General features: G+C 46.7%; 4 protein-coding genes across 4 annotated transcripts; 1 reads left to right on the top strand and 3 right to left on the bottom strand.

Moving 5' to 3' along the window:
* Positions 1-1,163: 1,163 nt before the first annotated feature.
* RhiXN_08590 (AMP binding enzyme) lies at positions 1,164-2,728 on the top strand (the record flags this gene model as incomplete). The annotated part of the gene is made up of 4 exons (XM_043328406.1): positions 1,164-1,737; positions 1,793-2,301; positions 2,362-2,659; positions 2,712-2,728. 4 exons carry the CDS (start codon positions 1,164-1,166, stop codon positions 2,726-2,728), a joined length of 1,398 nt encoding a protein of 465 aa, XP_043183791.1.
* A 1,034-nt stretch (positions 2,729-3,762) lies between these two features.
* RhiXN_08589 (Metallopeptidase family M24) lies at positions 3,763-6,753 on the bottom strand (the record flags this gene model as incomplete). The annotated part of the gene is made up of 20 exons (XM_043328405.1): positions 3,763-4,055; positions 4,113-4,146; positions 4,198-4,282; positions 4,334-4,340; positions 4,393-4,433; positions 4,503-4,512; positions 4,568-4,667; positions 4,724-4,764; positions 4,825-4,902; positions 4,963-5,122; positions 5,178-5,339; positions 5,392-5,630; positions 5,687-5,968; positions 6,020-6,071; positions 6,123-6,154; positions 6,208-6,239; positions 6,304-6,385; positions 6,444-6,512; positions 6,565-6,587; positions 6,647-6,753. 20 exons carry the CDS (start codon positions 6,751-6,753, stop codon positions 3,763-3,765), a joined length of 1,929 nt encoding a protein of 642 aa, XP_043183790.1.
* A 5,963-nt stretch (positions 6,754-12,716) lies between these two features.
* Positions 12,717-16,013, bottom strand: RhiXN_08588 (Retrotransposable element Tf2 protein; the record flags this gene model as incomplete). Its single annotated transcript, XM_043328404.1, has 1 exon — positions 12,717-16,013. The coding sequence occupies one exon, from the start codon at positions 16,011-16,013 to the stop codon at positions 12,717-12,719; it is 3,297 nt and encodes a 1,098-aa protein (XP_043183789.1).
* Positions 16,014-16,126: 113 nt separating this feature from the next.
* RhiXN_08587 (Retrotransposon-derived protein PEG10) lies at positions 16,127-17,317 on the bottom strand (the record flags this gene model as incomplete). Its single annotated transcript, XM_043328403.1, has 1 exon — positions 16,127-17,317. One exon carries the CDS (start codon positions 17,315-17,317, stop codon positions 16,127-16,129), a length of 1,191 nt encoding a protein of 396 aa, XP_043183788.1.

Genomic DNA, 17,317 nt, shown 5'->3' with positions numbered 1-17,317 from the left:
GTGGGTATAGCCCAGGCTGGGAAGGGGTTTAGGGCGAGACGCATGGTCCCAATCGAGTGTTAGTTGTGCGATTCCCCCAGCTCTGCTGCGTAGCTCGCAAAGTATAGGCGCTATTCTGTTGCGGTTGAGGCATCACTGGCAGAATTGCGTTCTGGTTTGTAGGGTTTTTTTTTGTTGTCGGTGGTATTGTCCAAGCCTACGTAAGTCGCACTGTCCACTCTACGACCGTGGATTACACACAGGTCGGTTGCGGATTTCAATTAATCCTCATATAAATGTTGATGCCAATGAATCAATCTGCAAAATTTTGTAGGTTCTAGCCAATGACATCACTGATTCTATAGCTACTCGCTTCTTTTTAGTTTTAATGCTAGGATATCATTCAGACGATTCATCCATGAAGCTTTTCGTATCACAAGTTCCGCTCCGTTGTGTTACCCACATGATCAGCTTGTGACGCAATATTTTAATTCACGGTCTCTGACCGCATTTGTGATTGCGCCTGTGGCTTCCGCTTTTAATCGAGTCCTTGTTCTGATCAATCTCGTGGTACCTCCCGAAGGTTCGGCCCCTTTGCTTCGCATATACAAGCGAAATAACACTGTGGTGAATCAGTTGTCAACTCACTGTACGCAGAACCCGCAGTTCGGCGGCATACATAGCTGAGGCCGGGATGCGGATTCGTAAAAATGCTGGTCGAATTTTGCCAGAATCCCGCATATAAGGCCCGGTTTTTTAAGTCCGGAAAATCCGGACTTTGGGGGCTTACTGTGCAACTTATTTATTTGATTCCAGGCTTTGGCGACTTGAGCTCGCCTTCTTTAGCTACTTGGACGATCCTAAAGGGGAATGCCTTAGTACGGAGCTCAAAACCAGTATACAAGCTTGAGTCGCCCATATAGCCAATAGCATTGATATGCCGCTGAGATGACAGGAGTCGAATTACTGAACACTAAAATCAATCATTCAATTGAATCTTTGGCTCTCAAGTCATATCAGTTAGCATGCTGACGTCAACAGCTTGTGTTGTAGCCGTACCTACGTGGCCAAAGCGGCTCGAACGCATATAAATACTTGGAGGCCACTGCAGAGTAGGGTTATTTTGCTCTACCGACTTCAGAATTAAAGCGTAGACCATCATATCTCTTCCTCAATTCCATCACATGGGCCTCCATCCGACCGTTTTACTCTCAGCAGCCTATCCCGGTCCGAGTGACAGCGACCCTCTCACCGATGATGAGCTAACCCTTCTGTTGGCTATACCTCGCGTCGCTGATTCTACACCTAATGCCACCCTATTCCGGTTTCCGGTTGGTCATATTCCTTCAATGGGATGGATAGACGTCACTTGCGCCGAAGCCAGATCTATTATCGCGCATTTAGCGATGGTATGGAGACCAAGGCTTACCGAAATACTTCATCAAACGGAGCACTCTATTCCCAATCGCCCCGTTGGACCGGGAACAACTATATGTATACTGGTTGAACCAGATTTCCATAGTATCTTTCACTTGCTTGCTTTCTGGGCAATCGGATGCTCCGTGCAGTTTGTTTCAACCGCGGATCCTAATATATTGGACAGTCAGCTCACGCAGTCGGGGTGTGATCTCATAATATATTCGGGATTTGATGATGCTTGGGTCATAGAACGGAAGCGGCGATTTGATGGGCCAATAATACAGCTTCCTGAAGAGGAGCAGGCTCACCGACTGGCGGTGTCTGAAAAGCAGCGGGAAGGTACGAATCTGAGTTCTTTGGACGTACGTAATATTCACCGCAATTGAATTAGTAGGTACATCGCCTGCTTGGCCTATTCCCCAACGCCCCTCCCCGGCTCTCATCTTGCAGTCTACAGGGACCACTGGTTATCCCAAACTACTGAGATTATCTCTTTATTTCCACACGATCGGGCACGAGTACAACTGTCGAATGCACCTCAACTGTATCTTCCCGGATCGAACAGACAAGACACCTCATAGCCATCCTCGCCTTCTTCTTGCACCATTCTATTGGCAGAACTTTTATCGAACTCTCTTCGTACACTTAACGACCGCCACTCCCATTGCCTTTGCTTGGTTCATGAACATTCTCGAATTTTCATCGAGTCAACTCATTGATTGGGCTAAAACGCTCGATGTGGGTGCAATTGCGTGTGATGCGGGACAAGTTTGTCAAATGCCCAGAACGACCCTCGCGGAGCACGCAGGATTTTTCCGGGGACTTTACTCGTTTACTTTGAGTGGGGCAGCCATTGGAAGTTCTCTATCGAAATCCTTGGAGGAACTCGATATTCGAATCACCGTATGTGTTTCCCGTAGATCCCAACCACCCACTATCTCATATAAAATCACGTTTGACCAGAATATATATGGGATGTCCGAATTGGGTCGATTACTAATATGTACTGAAGCACCCTACACACAACTTCGGCCCTTCCCAGACATGGCATTACCTCTCGTACGCCCACTTACTAATTTCGGTTCCGACGGGTCCCGAAATGTCGAGCTTTGGCTCCGACTCGCGAATTTTGCGCCTCTAGCCCATCACCAGACTCACAAGGGTGCCCCAATTAAACTCGAGCCTTTCCCTGGAGATGGGCCACATAAGGGGGAGTATGCATTTAACCTGGGCGACGTATTCCAAGAGTTGATGGTCAAAAGTAAATCAACCTCTACGCATGAAACCGTGTACATTCATGCTGGGCGTTACAGCGACCAGATTCGCTTGAGTGGAACTTGGGTGGACGACATGAACGCTACGTCGTATGAGACTCATCTCATGTCTGAAATCAACTCTGGAATAGGTTGTGCTAACGCTCACAGTTGGAATGTGAATGCAATACAACTTTTCGGTACCAATATGCCGTGCACAGCGTTGGTTGTTCAAATCCATAACTCTACACGAATCTCGGGGAAACCATATCGGGGGGAAACCCCGGACGAGAAATTCATTCAGCGATTGTGTGAGTCGATCGAGAAAGTCAATCATCACCTGAAGCTACCACCAGGTCAGCGCATACATGTAGGAAAACGGACTTTAATCGTGGATTCTGATGGGAGATTTGTACGCGGCCCTGGGGCTGAGAGACTTGCTGGCCTCTGTGCTTCATTGAGCGTGACCCATAAACGCTCAGCAAGGCGATGGGCTAGCGTTTGTAAATTCAAGCCATGGTTGGATGGACTGGACTTCAGTGAACCTTGACATATGTCTATATCATGTACTTTAGGAGATATTCGAGGACATGCGCTATGTATATTGATTTCGAATGCAGATTGTTAACCACGTCTTGGTTGCACCACATCTTGGGGATGTTTCCTGGCCCTCCAGTCTATGGTAATTTCCCAAAATATTTATCGCTGATATCGGAGGTCAGAGAAGCAACCTATATTTAAGAAGGTTCGAAGATTTATCTTACTCATACATGGGGTGGAATCTTAAAATTATATTTATATATGGACGACGCAGAATATATTGGCCTCATATCTACGACTAAGTAGGCTTAGAGCAATGGTTGTTTTGGAACCGCCCAGTGCGATGGGCTGATAAAGTAATGAGACATAAATGCTCCCTCATTTTAATGCTATGTGCTGATGTTGACCCATATGGCGTTGGCCCACATGTGCCGACGAGCGGATGATAGACGGGTGAATCGGGGTATTTAAATTGGCTGACATAAATTGTGCCACCAAAATCTACTCGCGTGAGGTACAGCTACATGGATTCAGACTATTTCAATTTATATACAAAGGCTGGGTGTAGGCATCATATTTTGGCGCATTCCCTCTGTAGCCATGCCTGGGCTCTCGAGTCTCCAACCTTAGCTAGCTCGGGGCCAACTTTCTTGAGTACCTCAGCATGATAATCGTTCAACCATTGTATCTCTCCAGCCGTCAACAATGTCTTGTCTACAAGTTTGGTTTGGATTGGGCACATGGTAACGTGCTCGAAGCCAAGATATCCGCGAGATCCAAAGTCATTTGGGGTCGAGACCTTGCGCACGAGGACAATACTTTCGATGCGGATACCGAACTTCCCATCTTCGTAGTAGCCCGGCTCTGCGACCGTGGTCAGTGAGCACCATAATGTGAGTTGGTGATCGGAACATAATATACCATTGGAAAGTACCATGCCTTCTTTTAGCTTGGTCTATTTATTATCAGCATTAAAGGCGTTAAAAGCAAGAGTGAAAGAACATACATCATTATAGGCAATACGTGTGCCGATACCTTGAGGGCCTTCGTGAACACACAAGTAATGACCGACACCATGTCCGGTTCCATGCCTAAACATAGTTAGCCATATGCATAGATGAGTTCATAGTTTTGACACATACCTATAGTCTATTCAAGATGACATCAGTATTTTACGATCAGGAATGGATCGAGAATTTACCTAGTCCATCTGCCCAGAGTGCACGCCTGGCGAAAGCATCACTTTTGTAGTCCCAGTTAACGAAATGTCAGAAATTGAGAGAAAATTGGTGGTGGACAGTTTGCTCTTACAGCAAGTATCCTGGCGGATGTAGGTGGATGTCAGTCAAATAAAGGGAGGGTAGTAATATACTCACCCGTTGTCCCAGTTGGAAAGACCGCCGTGTCAATGGAAATATGGCCTTGCAAAACGCGAGTAAATGCGCGCTTCTCTTGTGCCGTCGGTGTCCCGAAGTGCTGAATACGTTTAAATTAAAACAAGGGTGGTTTGATGATCATGATAATAAACTTACCCAAGTTCTAGTAACATCGGTAGTTCCGTCTAAAAACTGAGCTATAATCCATGTTAGGTTGGCTTTTTATACCCTCGATCAGTGATAAACAGAAAGCGCACCGCCTGAATCGCACAAATAGATTTGCTCCTTCTTGATTTCAGCGGAGCCTTCTTTGGCAGGGGAGTAGTGGATAATTGCTAATCGAACAGAGAAGAATGAGCTGAGTGGGCGCCATGGTCTTTATAGATATGGCTTACCTCCATTGGGTCCCGTACTACTAATGGTAGTGAAGGAGAGCCCTTTGAATAAATCAAGTTCGCTCCTGTAACGCTCCAAAACCTGTGCGCCCTGATATTCGCTCCACTTGGGCTCCTCGGCGCCCGACAAGTGTTCCTCAAGGTGAGCGAAATACCGAGCCTAAGTGTATATAAGATTAGAAATACTGAAGCTGAAGGAGTATATGTGCACGCACCAATGCTACTCCATCCCTAACGTGGGAATTTCGGAACCCTTTAAGCTCGACGGTATTCTTGATAGACTTGGCGTCGGCAACAGCAGAGCGTACTATTTGATAACGATTGTCGCCTAGCGCGTGTGCTACTGCCAGGCTCGCTTTGGAGTCGATCAGGACTTTCTACGCTCACGCTGGTCATTATAAAAGGTGCTTGATGAGACCTTTCACTTACTCCTTGTGCTTCACCTTTCGGTTGCGTATCTTCGACATCTTCTTCTTCGGTCACTTTCACTTCCTCTTTTATTTCGGTGACCTTGGAACCCAGTTCTTCTAGCCGTTTCATAATAGATTCATATTGCTCCATTTCCCACCCCGCCTCCTTCAGGTTGTCTTGCGCTTCAGGGGTCAGCTGAGAGGAGTTGACGAAAAGAGTGGCGGTGTTAGGCGTAACTACGGCATACGCAAAGAAAACTGCACAAAGTCGCGTTAGATGGCCGATCATATTCAGTTAGTGTCTTCAAGCGTACCAGGGTTGTAATCAATATCGGACCCCCTCATCCCAACTAACCAAGCCACCTCGTCCAAAAGAGATACGACCACTCCTGTGGCACCAGCTCGAGCTAACTTTGCTCGAAGCATGCCCAGTTTCTCGGCTGCCGATGCACCCGCATATTCCAGCGGAAGGGGATGAATTGGATTGGCAGGTCTAGCTGGACGTGAATTCCACACTTTGTCGACAAGATTGGAGCAGATTGGAACTAGGGAAGAATTTCGTGGGGTCAGAGTTTTCTTGAGAGACGTCGCATCCGCTGAATGTATAAAATTGGTCACTAGAACAATCAAACAAAAAAGTGACATACAAACGGAAATCAACGTTGGGTCAATTCCGATCTTGGTGCCGTCAGGAAGTTTCTGGAATCATGGGTTAGTTGACTGAAGTATTGGTTTAACAAACTGATAAACCTTTGCTAGAAACTCTTGCCATGTTGGTACGCCTATATTGATTTTGGTTTACTTCAAAATAGAGCCGGGAGACTAATGTACATACCAGGAAGGCCCTGTTTCATCAAGGTCCAATTACTATTTTAAAGTTGATGCCAATCGTAAGGACAGTAGCAAGCACCCCCAGTGGTGATGGACCCACCTATCAAGCTGTTGTTCCGCTTGTAAGAAATAACGACCATCGGTAAAAAGGAAGGCTCCCGAAGCAGATATGATCGCACATCCTGTCCAGATGCCCAGATGCGTGGACTTTACCTATAGACAGCCGGTTTATGTACTTACCTGCAGACCCATCGAAACCACTGATGAATGCCCTCCTCGCATCGCAATCCGCTAGGTATTCGCTAGAGTCTGCGATATGCCTCAATCAATATGTTATGAGCACGCGTTACTCCCAACACACGTTGATCCTCAGACACCACCACACTATCGATTTGAATGATCAGATCCTCCACATGAGACACCCTTCATCGCTATACACGTACTACGCGTCCACTTGATTCTCTTTCATGAGAAGCCTAAGGGCATCCAGTCGTTCGCTCGTATTTACAGTGCGCGCGCCTGCTTTTCCATTCGTATCTTGTTCACCCATGATTTGAATAGGTAAGACAAGGCGGTGTAGTGGTTTAAATCGAGGACCGGTGGCGGACGAAGTTGGAAAAGATCGGGACAAGCTATAGAACAAAAATATCGTTGAGGCTGACCCAAGCAGTGATCGTCGTGTGATCTTAGGGCCGGATCTACCCAACTTGGCGCTGGACCGAAGACGAGGGAGCATTTCCGTTTAGAAATACAGGCGCTGAGCGCTTCTCCTTTTCAAAATAGATCCCCAGAGGCTCCTGGAATAGGACAAGGGACGTTGCCTCCAAGTAGCCCTGAGCTTTTCGGGTTTTGGCCGAGTGTGGTGTCACTATCAAGCAGAGTTCTCTTCGTAAAATAATAAACTATTAGGTGCTATAAGTCTCCAGTGGAGGCGGTCAGTTCGGAGGACGTAGGCTCGTCGGCCGGACTTAGAATATCTCATCTCATTCCCAGGATTACGATAAGTCTTATGTACAATACATGTGAAAGGGAAACAATCTCGTACAAAAAATCTCCGACTTCTGGACATTCATGCTACGCCCCAGGAGTTATTGTGGCCAGTAAGCTAAAGGCCAATTATGAGGTAGTGCGCCGTGGCCGGCGGAGCCTAGGAAACCGGCGCTCACGAGATCACGTGGCTGCCTTTTTTTTTTTTGCTACAATTTATTACTCGGACCCGAACACATGGTCGGACACCGAGGCTCAGTTAGAGCGAGGCTACATACAAGGCTCACGTGGCTGCCTTTTTTTGGGATTCATATTTAAGGAGCTACATGCGAACAAAGCAAACTGCTCCCTCACGTGGCTGCCGGCTCGAGCTACGTCCGATCGGACAGACGGGTGGAGCAATGCAGTCGTTGCCTTTTGTTCCCGCCATGCTTCCCTGGCACTACGTTTTCCGAGCGCGGATGACCTACGCGGCCCGTAAGTCGTACTCGTGTCTCCTCAAACCCGACTCGGGCATTGCCCCATTTTGCGGTTTTGCACTCGGCATTGCGAAGGCAGGCCTCCTCCCCGCATAGGCATACACGCATGTATAGTCAGATCTCCATAGCAAGAAGCCATAGACTCGTTATGAGCTACAACCATCCCGCGGGTGTTCTGCTGTACTACGTTTACCATTATTCGAGCCCCAGCTAATCAAACATAGCTATAACAACTCTTTGTAGTTAGAATTTACAAAAACGCCTGAACATTGATTTTGACAAGTTTATTTCTGATACACCATATCTCATAAAAAATTAAAGTATAAAGTATGGGGGTGGTGCGATCCCAGTTGGGAAGTAGGTCTTACGGTATCACGTGGCTGCCATCGGTCACGTCCAGTAAAGCAACGTACTCGGTGTCTCTCTTTCCTCACTTCCCTTAATTCTCTCCTCGCAAAATCATACCAAAAAACTGCAGCCAGGCGACTATACGATAAATTATCAGAGGAAGGACTACCGTCATAACGGAGGATACGGCCGTGAGGATGGCTTAATCAGAGGCGTCGAGCCAGCCGGAGCCTACTTTATCATAGGCCAGGTCATCTAACACAAGCGACGAATAGGTACAATGATATGACTACATACGACCAGGGAGCAAAGTCTGGGAAGTTGTACTACTCCATCGACAAAGCCATGAAACGGCACCACCCCGAAACATACTACTGTGGGCTAGAAAGGCTCGTGAGTGACGGATACACCCGCGGATAACGAAAAAAACCCGCAGTTTATCATAATATACTAATACAGACATCCGTGCAGCATTCCAATCGAGACGCGTATATGAAACTTAAGGTTCATTACTGTATGCTATTCTGTTTTCTTGTGATAATGCAAGTCGAGTATAGGCAAAGACGATCCACACTAAGTCGTACATAAGATTACATCGCAATTTGCCTGCAAATAACTTCGTCACGGACCAGCAACCAGTTTCGCCCGTGAGTGAAAAACGGTGGCAATTCTATGATTGGCTAATAGGTTATTGTCTTCCAGACACATGTTTGATGTTGATTGCAGGGATCTACTCGATAACAGCAAGGACCCTAGGGAGCTTGACCTTCTACATGCCACGGGGCGGCGATCGCCTGTCTAATATTATGAGCTCCAGATAGAGGTGGAGGCTCTAATCATCCCGTGCTCGGGAGGCTCGACAATGTAATGCTAGTACAAAAATATACCTAGCTAAACCTAGGGAGACAAATATACACGACGAAGAATTTCTACAGATACAATACTTCGTACGTACAACGTTTTCATGCCTGGCCACCGCTCTATTTCCCCATGGGGATGCTCTTGTAATCTAATGTAATGTGGGACACTGAAGCTGTTGTATTCACATATTCCCCAACTAACAGACAGCTTTCGGGAAGGGTTGCTTTGCCAAAGTAAATGTCAGATGGATCTCGGATATATGATATCGGATCCAGGTCTTGAGAAAGTGAAGTAAAAATGAGCAGGAAAAGAGTGAGTACAAACAGGGCGTCTGGCGCAGTCGACACGTATACCCTGGTGTTGGAGATTTCTTATATCGCGATAGTCCGAGGCGAATTCGATTGTGTGAGATCAGCAATCTATCTATACCATCATTAAAAGTTGGCCCGCTACTTCTCTTCCTACTTAGGATTCGAAATTGCCGTTCCAGAGGAAACAGCCATCGCAAATAACCGTGAACCCTCCCCATAGCCGAAATCTCAGTTGTTCGGTTGTTGAATTCTATTTATTCAGGGTCACAAGAGCAATCAATACATATATCAACCGACCGGAATGATTCAAAACAGCTTTGGGCCTCGTGTACCGATAATCATTTACCTTAGTTGCGAAGGGCTTCCCCTTTACCGAGAAGGGTAAATAAGTTACTATGAATACAAGAACAAGTGTGCGCTGCAACCCGTCTTTTTATTGGGATTTGAGTATATTATGAGCCTTGTGAGAGAGCTTCAACCCACCTGTACTGACTGCTCCCTTCCCTGAATTCGATTCTTTTACTCTCTCAATGTCTCATAATACCCCCGCTAAAATTAGCCAACATCCAAGCCTGGATATTCTCAAGTGGCTTGGGCATAAAACCTCTGGAATTAACTCAGACCAGCTCCTTGAACGGCAATTCCGCGAGTCTTCGTACGATTATTTCTCCCGTTGGTTGGAGCTTAAAGGGTGTGCTTTGAGCTGCAGATACGAGTTCCAACCTGGAGCGCCGCCAGGCAAGCAATTTCTGTGGCGCCCTGTTGGTATGTTGAAATGCTGTGTTGAGTGTAGCCTACGCTAACATCGTATTCAATGAATGGCTTGGATTTGTCGGCTTCAGTATGTAGCATAACATATGGCACGGATCGTCGGGATGAAGATCTCGCAAAAGAAGAGATTTGCACAGCCCTAATTAAACAATATCCTTGTGTAAGTGTACAATACTATGAAACTCATATTTCGGCTCATTAACTGTGGCTATTGTCAGTATATTTAATTGGCCTGAATGCATATCCGTAGTAGCTATAGGACTTGATTCTTTAATCCATCAAGGATAAAGGGTTCAACTTAAAGGATTGAATGTATTGTACACTCTGCTCTACGTATAACGTGGTGTATGCTTTTGTTAGGATCTGTTCTCTCTCAAAAATCGCTGAGAAGATGGGAAGCCCCACATGATGCACCGTGTCCCCGATTACGTATGGGCTAGGTTAAGGAACAACTGAAGGGACTTCAAGTGCACTAGTGTAGGATGTCAATGAATATCCTCTCGATTGTTTGCCCACAACATATCATTATAGTGCACACAGGATACACGAGAATAAAGCTCCAGTGTAGCCCCTCTCATCACTCACAATGACAAGCGACTAATTTAATTCAAACAATGTTTCAGTGTAGGTGGCAAACTGTTAAAGTAAATAACCGATCTCATACAAGATATCCACATGTGTGTTCCGTACCTCATAGTATACTATCTAATCTCTGTTCGTATCGTACCGTTTACTCCCGCGACTAGGTCTCATTCCGACATGTATTTAACGCGCATGTATTCCGCATCGAATGGACAGTCTCGTTTACACAGGATATTATCTTACAAAAGATCAAATACAGAGCTCAACGACTTGTAGCAAGATATAAATATATATAAGAAGCATTTACTGATACTATATACTTCGATACAAACTACGCGCTTTCAGCTTAAGCGGAGCGTATTGGTAAAAGTTATTGAATACTGCGTAACACATATTGAAAGAGAATATGACGCGGGAGATGTATCTTTGAATATCAAGTGTATATGATGTCTGGTTGACAAAGGGTGTATTAGTAGTAGTAACCAAGTGTTCACTTTTCACTGATAGATCTCACCAGCTAAGTAGCACAGTGCCAGCGCTATTGCAGCGGTACTACTCAGCAAAAACTGTTTTTGTTGTAACACCAGGGGTTTGGTAATGGTGTATTAACACACCAATAACATGTCATTACACAAGTACACGTGATAACACTGATGTGATATACAGTTATAACATCATGTAACACCAATTACACCATTACCAAACCCCTGATGTTACAACACCCCAATTACATGTAATCACATGTTATTCCACCCCACATATTTTGCTGAGTATTGGAGGGTGGGCTACACTTGGGTATATCCAAATTTGAGCAGTAGAGAACAAACAATGATGGGTGTTGCACAAGAACTCAATCACAGCTCAATACAATGCACACTAGCTCTGAGAATACAAGTTACCTTGTCCTAAACATCCTTAAGGGGTGTCAAGGCAGTGGGCGCTTGTGGCTGTGTAGTTCTAAGTAAAAGTTGCTTAAGGCAACAAGCAAGCTTGTCCTGGACACGGTCACATGACCAGTACAAGTGGTTGCATGCTGGCCCAAGCCCAAATTTGGGGGGTAGCAGGTGTAATCATGGGTTGTCAGCAGAGGAATAATAGGGCTCTATGGCTTAGTGGTCAAGCTGGTTCAATTCCGGCTAGTTCTATTTTCCTCTGTTTATGACAAAGCTACCTACAACAACAACCAACTATACTATGGTGACAAGACGCTATAAGGCATTGGCAAGCTACCTAAGTACAATGAGAACAATGCTTAAGGCATGTGACTAAGTAGTTGCTGGCTGTAAGGCCTTGTACAATAAGTGGATGCAACAAGAGGTAATTGACCTGGGTGTTACCATGGTTGGTTGGCCTCCTTATATATTACAGGAGAGAACTAATTAGAAATACAACATATGCAATACTGTATCAAATAAGAACCCTGCTCTGCAGTTGGCCTTACTCATGCATATGTGTCACTGACATGTCATGATGACATCATAGGTGGAGGTGGCTATGCATGCTGATTAAGCACAGGTTGGGGACATGGCTTGGCACTTAGCATATGATATAAGCGCCAAAGTCACATGATTGAAAATGTTGTCCAATTGACTTTGTTTAAAATTGTCGTACGCCAACTATAAGGTTGGGTACACGCTAGTGGGCAGGCGCTTATGGCTGTACTACTACAGACACTGCTTATGTAACTAACTATCTAGGCTATACTAATACCGCTTAGGGCGGTCTACTACTTCTATACTACTGCAAGGGGGCCTTAGGCCTGGGAGGTGTGGTGAGTAAAGGGGTGGTGAGCGTCTGGGAACTACTTAGGGGCCGGCTACTTAGCTGGCTGGCTACCTTCTCTAATGAGTAAGAGACAAGGTAAAATCAACTTGGTGTTTCCAAGCGATTTCCCTGCTGTATATATAGACAACGCACACTATCTACATGGTCTGTGCGCGTGAGAGAAAGAAGTAAGAAGACAAATGAGAAGCGTGCTGCGGATTGCGCAGAAGCGTGGATTTCTCCTAAGCGCCCTTGGCACGGCATCTCGGCGCGGCATCTCGGCATAATAAGCGCCGAGATCACGTGATTGAAAAACATAAGATATCAAGTCCGTAAAAAATACTAAAAATAATAGAAAATTCGTCCGATTCTGGTGGTATCGTTAAGGAGGTTATAACATTGCCCCCCCCTTAAAGGCTCTTGGCGGCGTCATGAGCCTTTCTGAGTCTAGTTCTGTTGAATCGCTTGATCTCTTCTTGGCTGTGTTCCAACAGTTCTTCCGGTTCCCATGAGTTATCTTCCGGGCCATATCCTTTCCATTTGATCAAATAGAACCATTTTCCTTGTTGGCGTTTAGAGTCAATGATTTGTTCAACTTTGTACTCTTCTTCCCCTTCTATTGTTTCTGGAGGGGGTCTATCAGGGAATGGCTGGCTTGGAGATTCGTGCGCTTTGGACAGCAATCCTACGTAGAATACGTCGTGGATTCTCAGGGTTTCTGGGAGTTTTAGGCGGTACGCATGACTGGAGACTTTTTCCGTGATCTCGAATGGTCCTAGTCTCTTGGGGTCTAGTTTGTTGGAGTTTGTTCTGAGCTCCACGTTTTTTCCGTCTAACCAAACTTTGTCACCAATTGAGTATTCCGGTATTATTCCCTTGTTTCCAATCATCTTTTCTTTACTCATCCTCAGGGCTGCCTCTGCTTCTTTCCATTCTTGTGCAAGGGTGTCTGCCACAAGATTGGCTTCTGGAACGTTTGCTGGAATGTTGGACGGGTTCATGACAGGATTTTGTCCGTATACCAACTCAAACGGGGTTTTCCCAGTGGCAGAGTGTCTTGCATTGTTGTAGGCATATTCCGCTAATGGTAACCAAGAGGCCCAGTCCGAGTGGTCTGCCGCAACGTACGACCTTAGATAGAACTCAATGAACTGGTTCACTCTCTCCGTTTGTCCGTCTGACTCCGGGTGGTAGGCTGACAAAAAGGATGGTTTTACTCCAAGACGTTGGTAGAGTGCCCTTAGGAACTTTCCTGTGAACGTAGTCCCTCTGTCTGATATTGTTTTGACTGGCAACCCATGGAGCTTCCACACGTGTGAGATGAATAAATCCGCCAGACCCTTGGAGGTGATCTTCTTGGTAGTTGGGATAAAATGCCCAAATTTGGAGAAGGAGTCAATGACTACCAAGATTGCGTTGTGACCGTTTGACCTTGGGAATCCAGTGATAAAGTCATAGGAAATGGTGTGGAACGGATAGGGGGGAACTTCCAGAGGTTTGAGGGTGATAACCGGGGTGTGGGCTTGTCGGTTGGCCTGGCATGTGGGGCAACATTCTACCCATTCCTTGGCGGATGATTTCATCCCTGGCCACCAGTAGTTGCGACTTAGGAGTTCAAGGGTTCTCTGCTGACCCGGATGGCCGGCTAGTGGGGAGTCATGGAATTCCCTGAGCAATTGCTCCTTTAGGGCCTCTGAGTCTGGAACCACAAGTTTCCCTTGATACCATAGTAGGTCTTCCTCCCAATTGTAGTCTCTGTAAGCTTTCCAAATGGAGGGAGGAGCGTTATCCGCGTCTTCAGTTAGGAACTGGATGATGGATTCAAGGGATGGATCTTCCCTTAGCTTGGAGCGTATTTCCGTGACAATTTCCAGCTCTTCTTCTGATGTATTGGCAAAGACTTCTGCGGGTAACATAACCTCTGGTTCTGGTGGTGTATCAACGTAGTCCAATCGTCTGGATAGGGCGTCTGGTTTCCCTGATTGCTTTCCTGGGCAATAGTGGATCTCAAAGTTGAAATCGCTCAGGAATATGCGCCATCTGGCATGCCTGCGGTTGAATGTCCGTGCCTGCATCCAATACTCCAGATTCCTATGATCCGTGAATACCTGTACCGGTTTGTCCGTTGCTTCCAAGAATATCCTCCATTCCTCTAGTGCTTTAATGATAGCCAGGAGCTCCTTATCATGGGTATTGTAATTGGCTTCTGCTCCTGAGAAGGACTTGGACATATAGGCGATGGGATGCAACCAATTATCTGGACCTCTTTGACTCAAGATGGCGCCCATAGCTACTCCTGAAGCGTCTGTTTCCAGGTAATAGGGGAGCTTGGGGTTGGAGTGGATCAGAACCGGGGATTGGGTAACTAGGGTTTTAAGTTCTTGGAAGGCTGCTTCCTCTGGACCTCCCCATGACCAAGGGGTTTCCTTTTTGGTGAGGTTATGTAAGGGACGCGCAACAGAGCTAAAGTTGGGAATAAATTGTTGGAGGTAGTTAACAAAGCCTAAGAATGCCTGGACCTGTTTGACCGTTCTGGGTTGAGGCCATGATGTCACTGCCTCTACCTTCTTCCAATCCATGGAGAAACCTGAAGGGGAAATAACAATGCCAAGATAATCAACCGTAGTGACGTGGAAGTGACATTTTGACAATTTGCAAAAGAGTTGGTTCTTCATAAGTCGTGACAATACTTCTCTGACGTGGGCTGGGTGGTCTTCTGGGTTTTCTGAGAAGATGAGAATATCATCTAGGTAAATTACCACTGTGACGTTGATCAGATCCCTGAACAGGTCGTTCATAAAGTGTTGGAATGCGGCCGGGGCGTTAGTGAGTCCAAATGGCATGACTAAGTATTTGAATAGCCCATATTTGGTTCTGAAGGCCGTCTTCCACTCGTCACCTTCCTTGATTCTAACATTATTATAACCCCAACGTAAGTCCAGTTTGGTGAATAGCTTGGCGTTCCTGAGCTTAGCCATAAGATCGTCCTGTCTGGGAAGTGGATACACGTTTTTGTGGGTTACGTCGTTTAACTTCCGGTAGTCAACCACCAATCTGAGGGAACCATCTGCTTTCTTCACAAACATAACCGGGGCGCCTGCGGAGGAGGTACTGGGGCGGATTTTGCCTGTGGCTAGTTCCTCCTCGATATGTTGCTTGAGGGCTTTGGACTTGGCGTCTGTCATACCATAAATAGGACCAGGGGAGAGTTTGGCATCAGGGACAAGGTTGATGGCAATGTCATATTCCCTATGCAGGGGAAGTACTTTGAACTCCTCCTCCCCAAATACTTTTGCGAATTCGTGGTATTGTGTGGGGAGATCTGCAAGAGGATCTGAATTGGCTTCTTCTTCGGATGCAATCTGAACTTGCTCAGGGAAAGTGACTAAGCCCTGTTGCCAGTCTATTAAGGGAGATTCTGCCGTTAGCCAAGTCATGCCAAGGATTGCCGGGGTGTTGCCTATAGGGCATACCAGGAAAGGAATGGTGTGGGGGTGGTCATTGACCAAAACCGCAAGCTGTACCTGGTGCCATATGCGACCAGTCTGGGAAATGGTACTGTCTAGCATTCTCACTACTTGTGGATTTTTGAGTAGGGTTTTTGGGATTTTTAATTTTTCAACTAAGGTGGGGGATATGAAATTCGAAGTGGCCCCTGAGTCAACCAGGGTTTTTATAGATTCCGTTGGAGAATCTTGCAGTATCATATCTAAAAAGAGGAGCGGTTTTTTATTTGAATCCATAGCAATGTTTACAAACTCCGAGATAGATACATGAGATTCTAATTTTGAGACCAAGGGTTTGACGGTAATCCTTGGCCTTATTCTTTTTCCGACTCGTCCTGGGCTACCTTAGCGGTCTCCTTGGGGGTGGCCTTCCATCCATTGGGGCATTGTTTTATCCCATGCCCCTTTTGACCGCACTTGACACAAAGGCCAGATGCACAGCGGCGGTCTCTTTCCTCCGGGGTGATGTAGTTAGGGTCCTCTGATAACCGGACCCTTGTGGCAGTAGTGGAGGAAGTGGTCGTGGTGACCGGGGAGGACTTGGTGGGCGCCTTTTTTGGGCGGTTCTCCTTGTTTTCCCAACGAGTGTTGTCAATTTTGATTGAGGCGGCAAAAATGGCCTTGAGGTCATTGTCGGGGACGTTGTCCTTGGTGGACAGGAGTTCCTTGACCTTCCAATGAAGGCCTTGCGTAAACTGGGCAATGTATGCCTCAGTGTTCCAGTCAAGTTCCGCCATGAGGTTGCGGAATTCTGTGACATACTCAGACGTGGTGGTGGTCTGAGTCAACGCGGCAATCTTTCTGGCAGCCGCCCTCTTTGCGTCTGGGTCAGCAAAGGCTTCTTTGAATTTTGCCGTTAAGGCCTGGATGGTGGTGGGAGGGTTACCCTTGCCCTTGATGATGTTCCCAATGATAGGGAGTGCCCAATTGGCTGCCTTGTTGGTCATGTGGTACAAGATCCATACCACCATTTGCTCTTCCTCGTCGAATTGGTCCCTGTGGAGAGCAACCCAGAGCATCATTCGATCCAGCCATTGCGTGGCCTTGCGTCCCCTGGTATTGCCTTTATAAGGTTCAGGGAGGTCCATTTTAGGTCGCTTTACGCTGGACCCTGCGTCAAAGGGGGTTAGGGACCCTAGATGCCTCCTAGGCATTCCTTGAGGCTCCCTTTTGGGGCGCCTTTGATCTTCCTCATCCTCTGTTTCAAAGCCTGTGTTTCTAGGGGGCCGGAATGGGGCCTTGAGTCCAGGCCTAATCGTGCCTGGAGTGTGGGTTTCCCCTCCCAAGTGGGTAGGAGGGGTGACAGGCCCAGTCAATGGGCCAGGCTTGGCTTGGGCTCCGCCCTGATCTTTGTCTCCAACAAGGTCGTTGGTCTCCTTGCATATGGCAACAAGTTGGATAATTTGCTTGCCTTGGGATTTGACTTGGTCCTGGAGGGACCCAACTTGGGTGGAGAGGGCTGTGATAGCCTTGAGGAGAGCGCTAAGGGTTGGCTCCGGTTCCAT

Source organism: Rhizoctonia solani, chromosome 10, assembly GCF_016906535.1.
Source record: "Rhizoctonia solani chromosome 10, complete sequence".
Taxonomy (NCBI): Eukaryota; Fungi; Basidiomycota; class Agaricomycetes; order Cantharellales; family Ceratobasidiaceae; genus Rhizoctonia; species Rhizoctonia solani.
The sequence above is the reverse complement of the archived record's forward strand: the minus strand, read 5'-3'. Positions and strand labels throughout refer to the sequence as shown.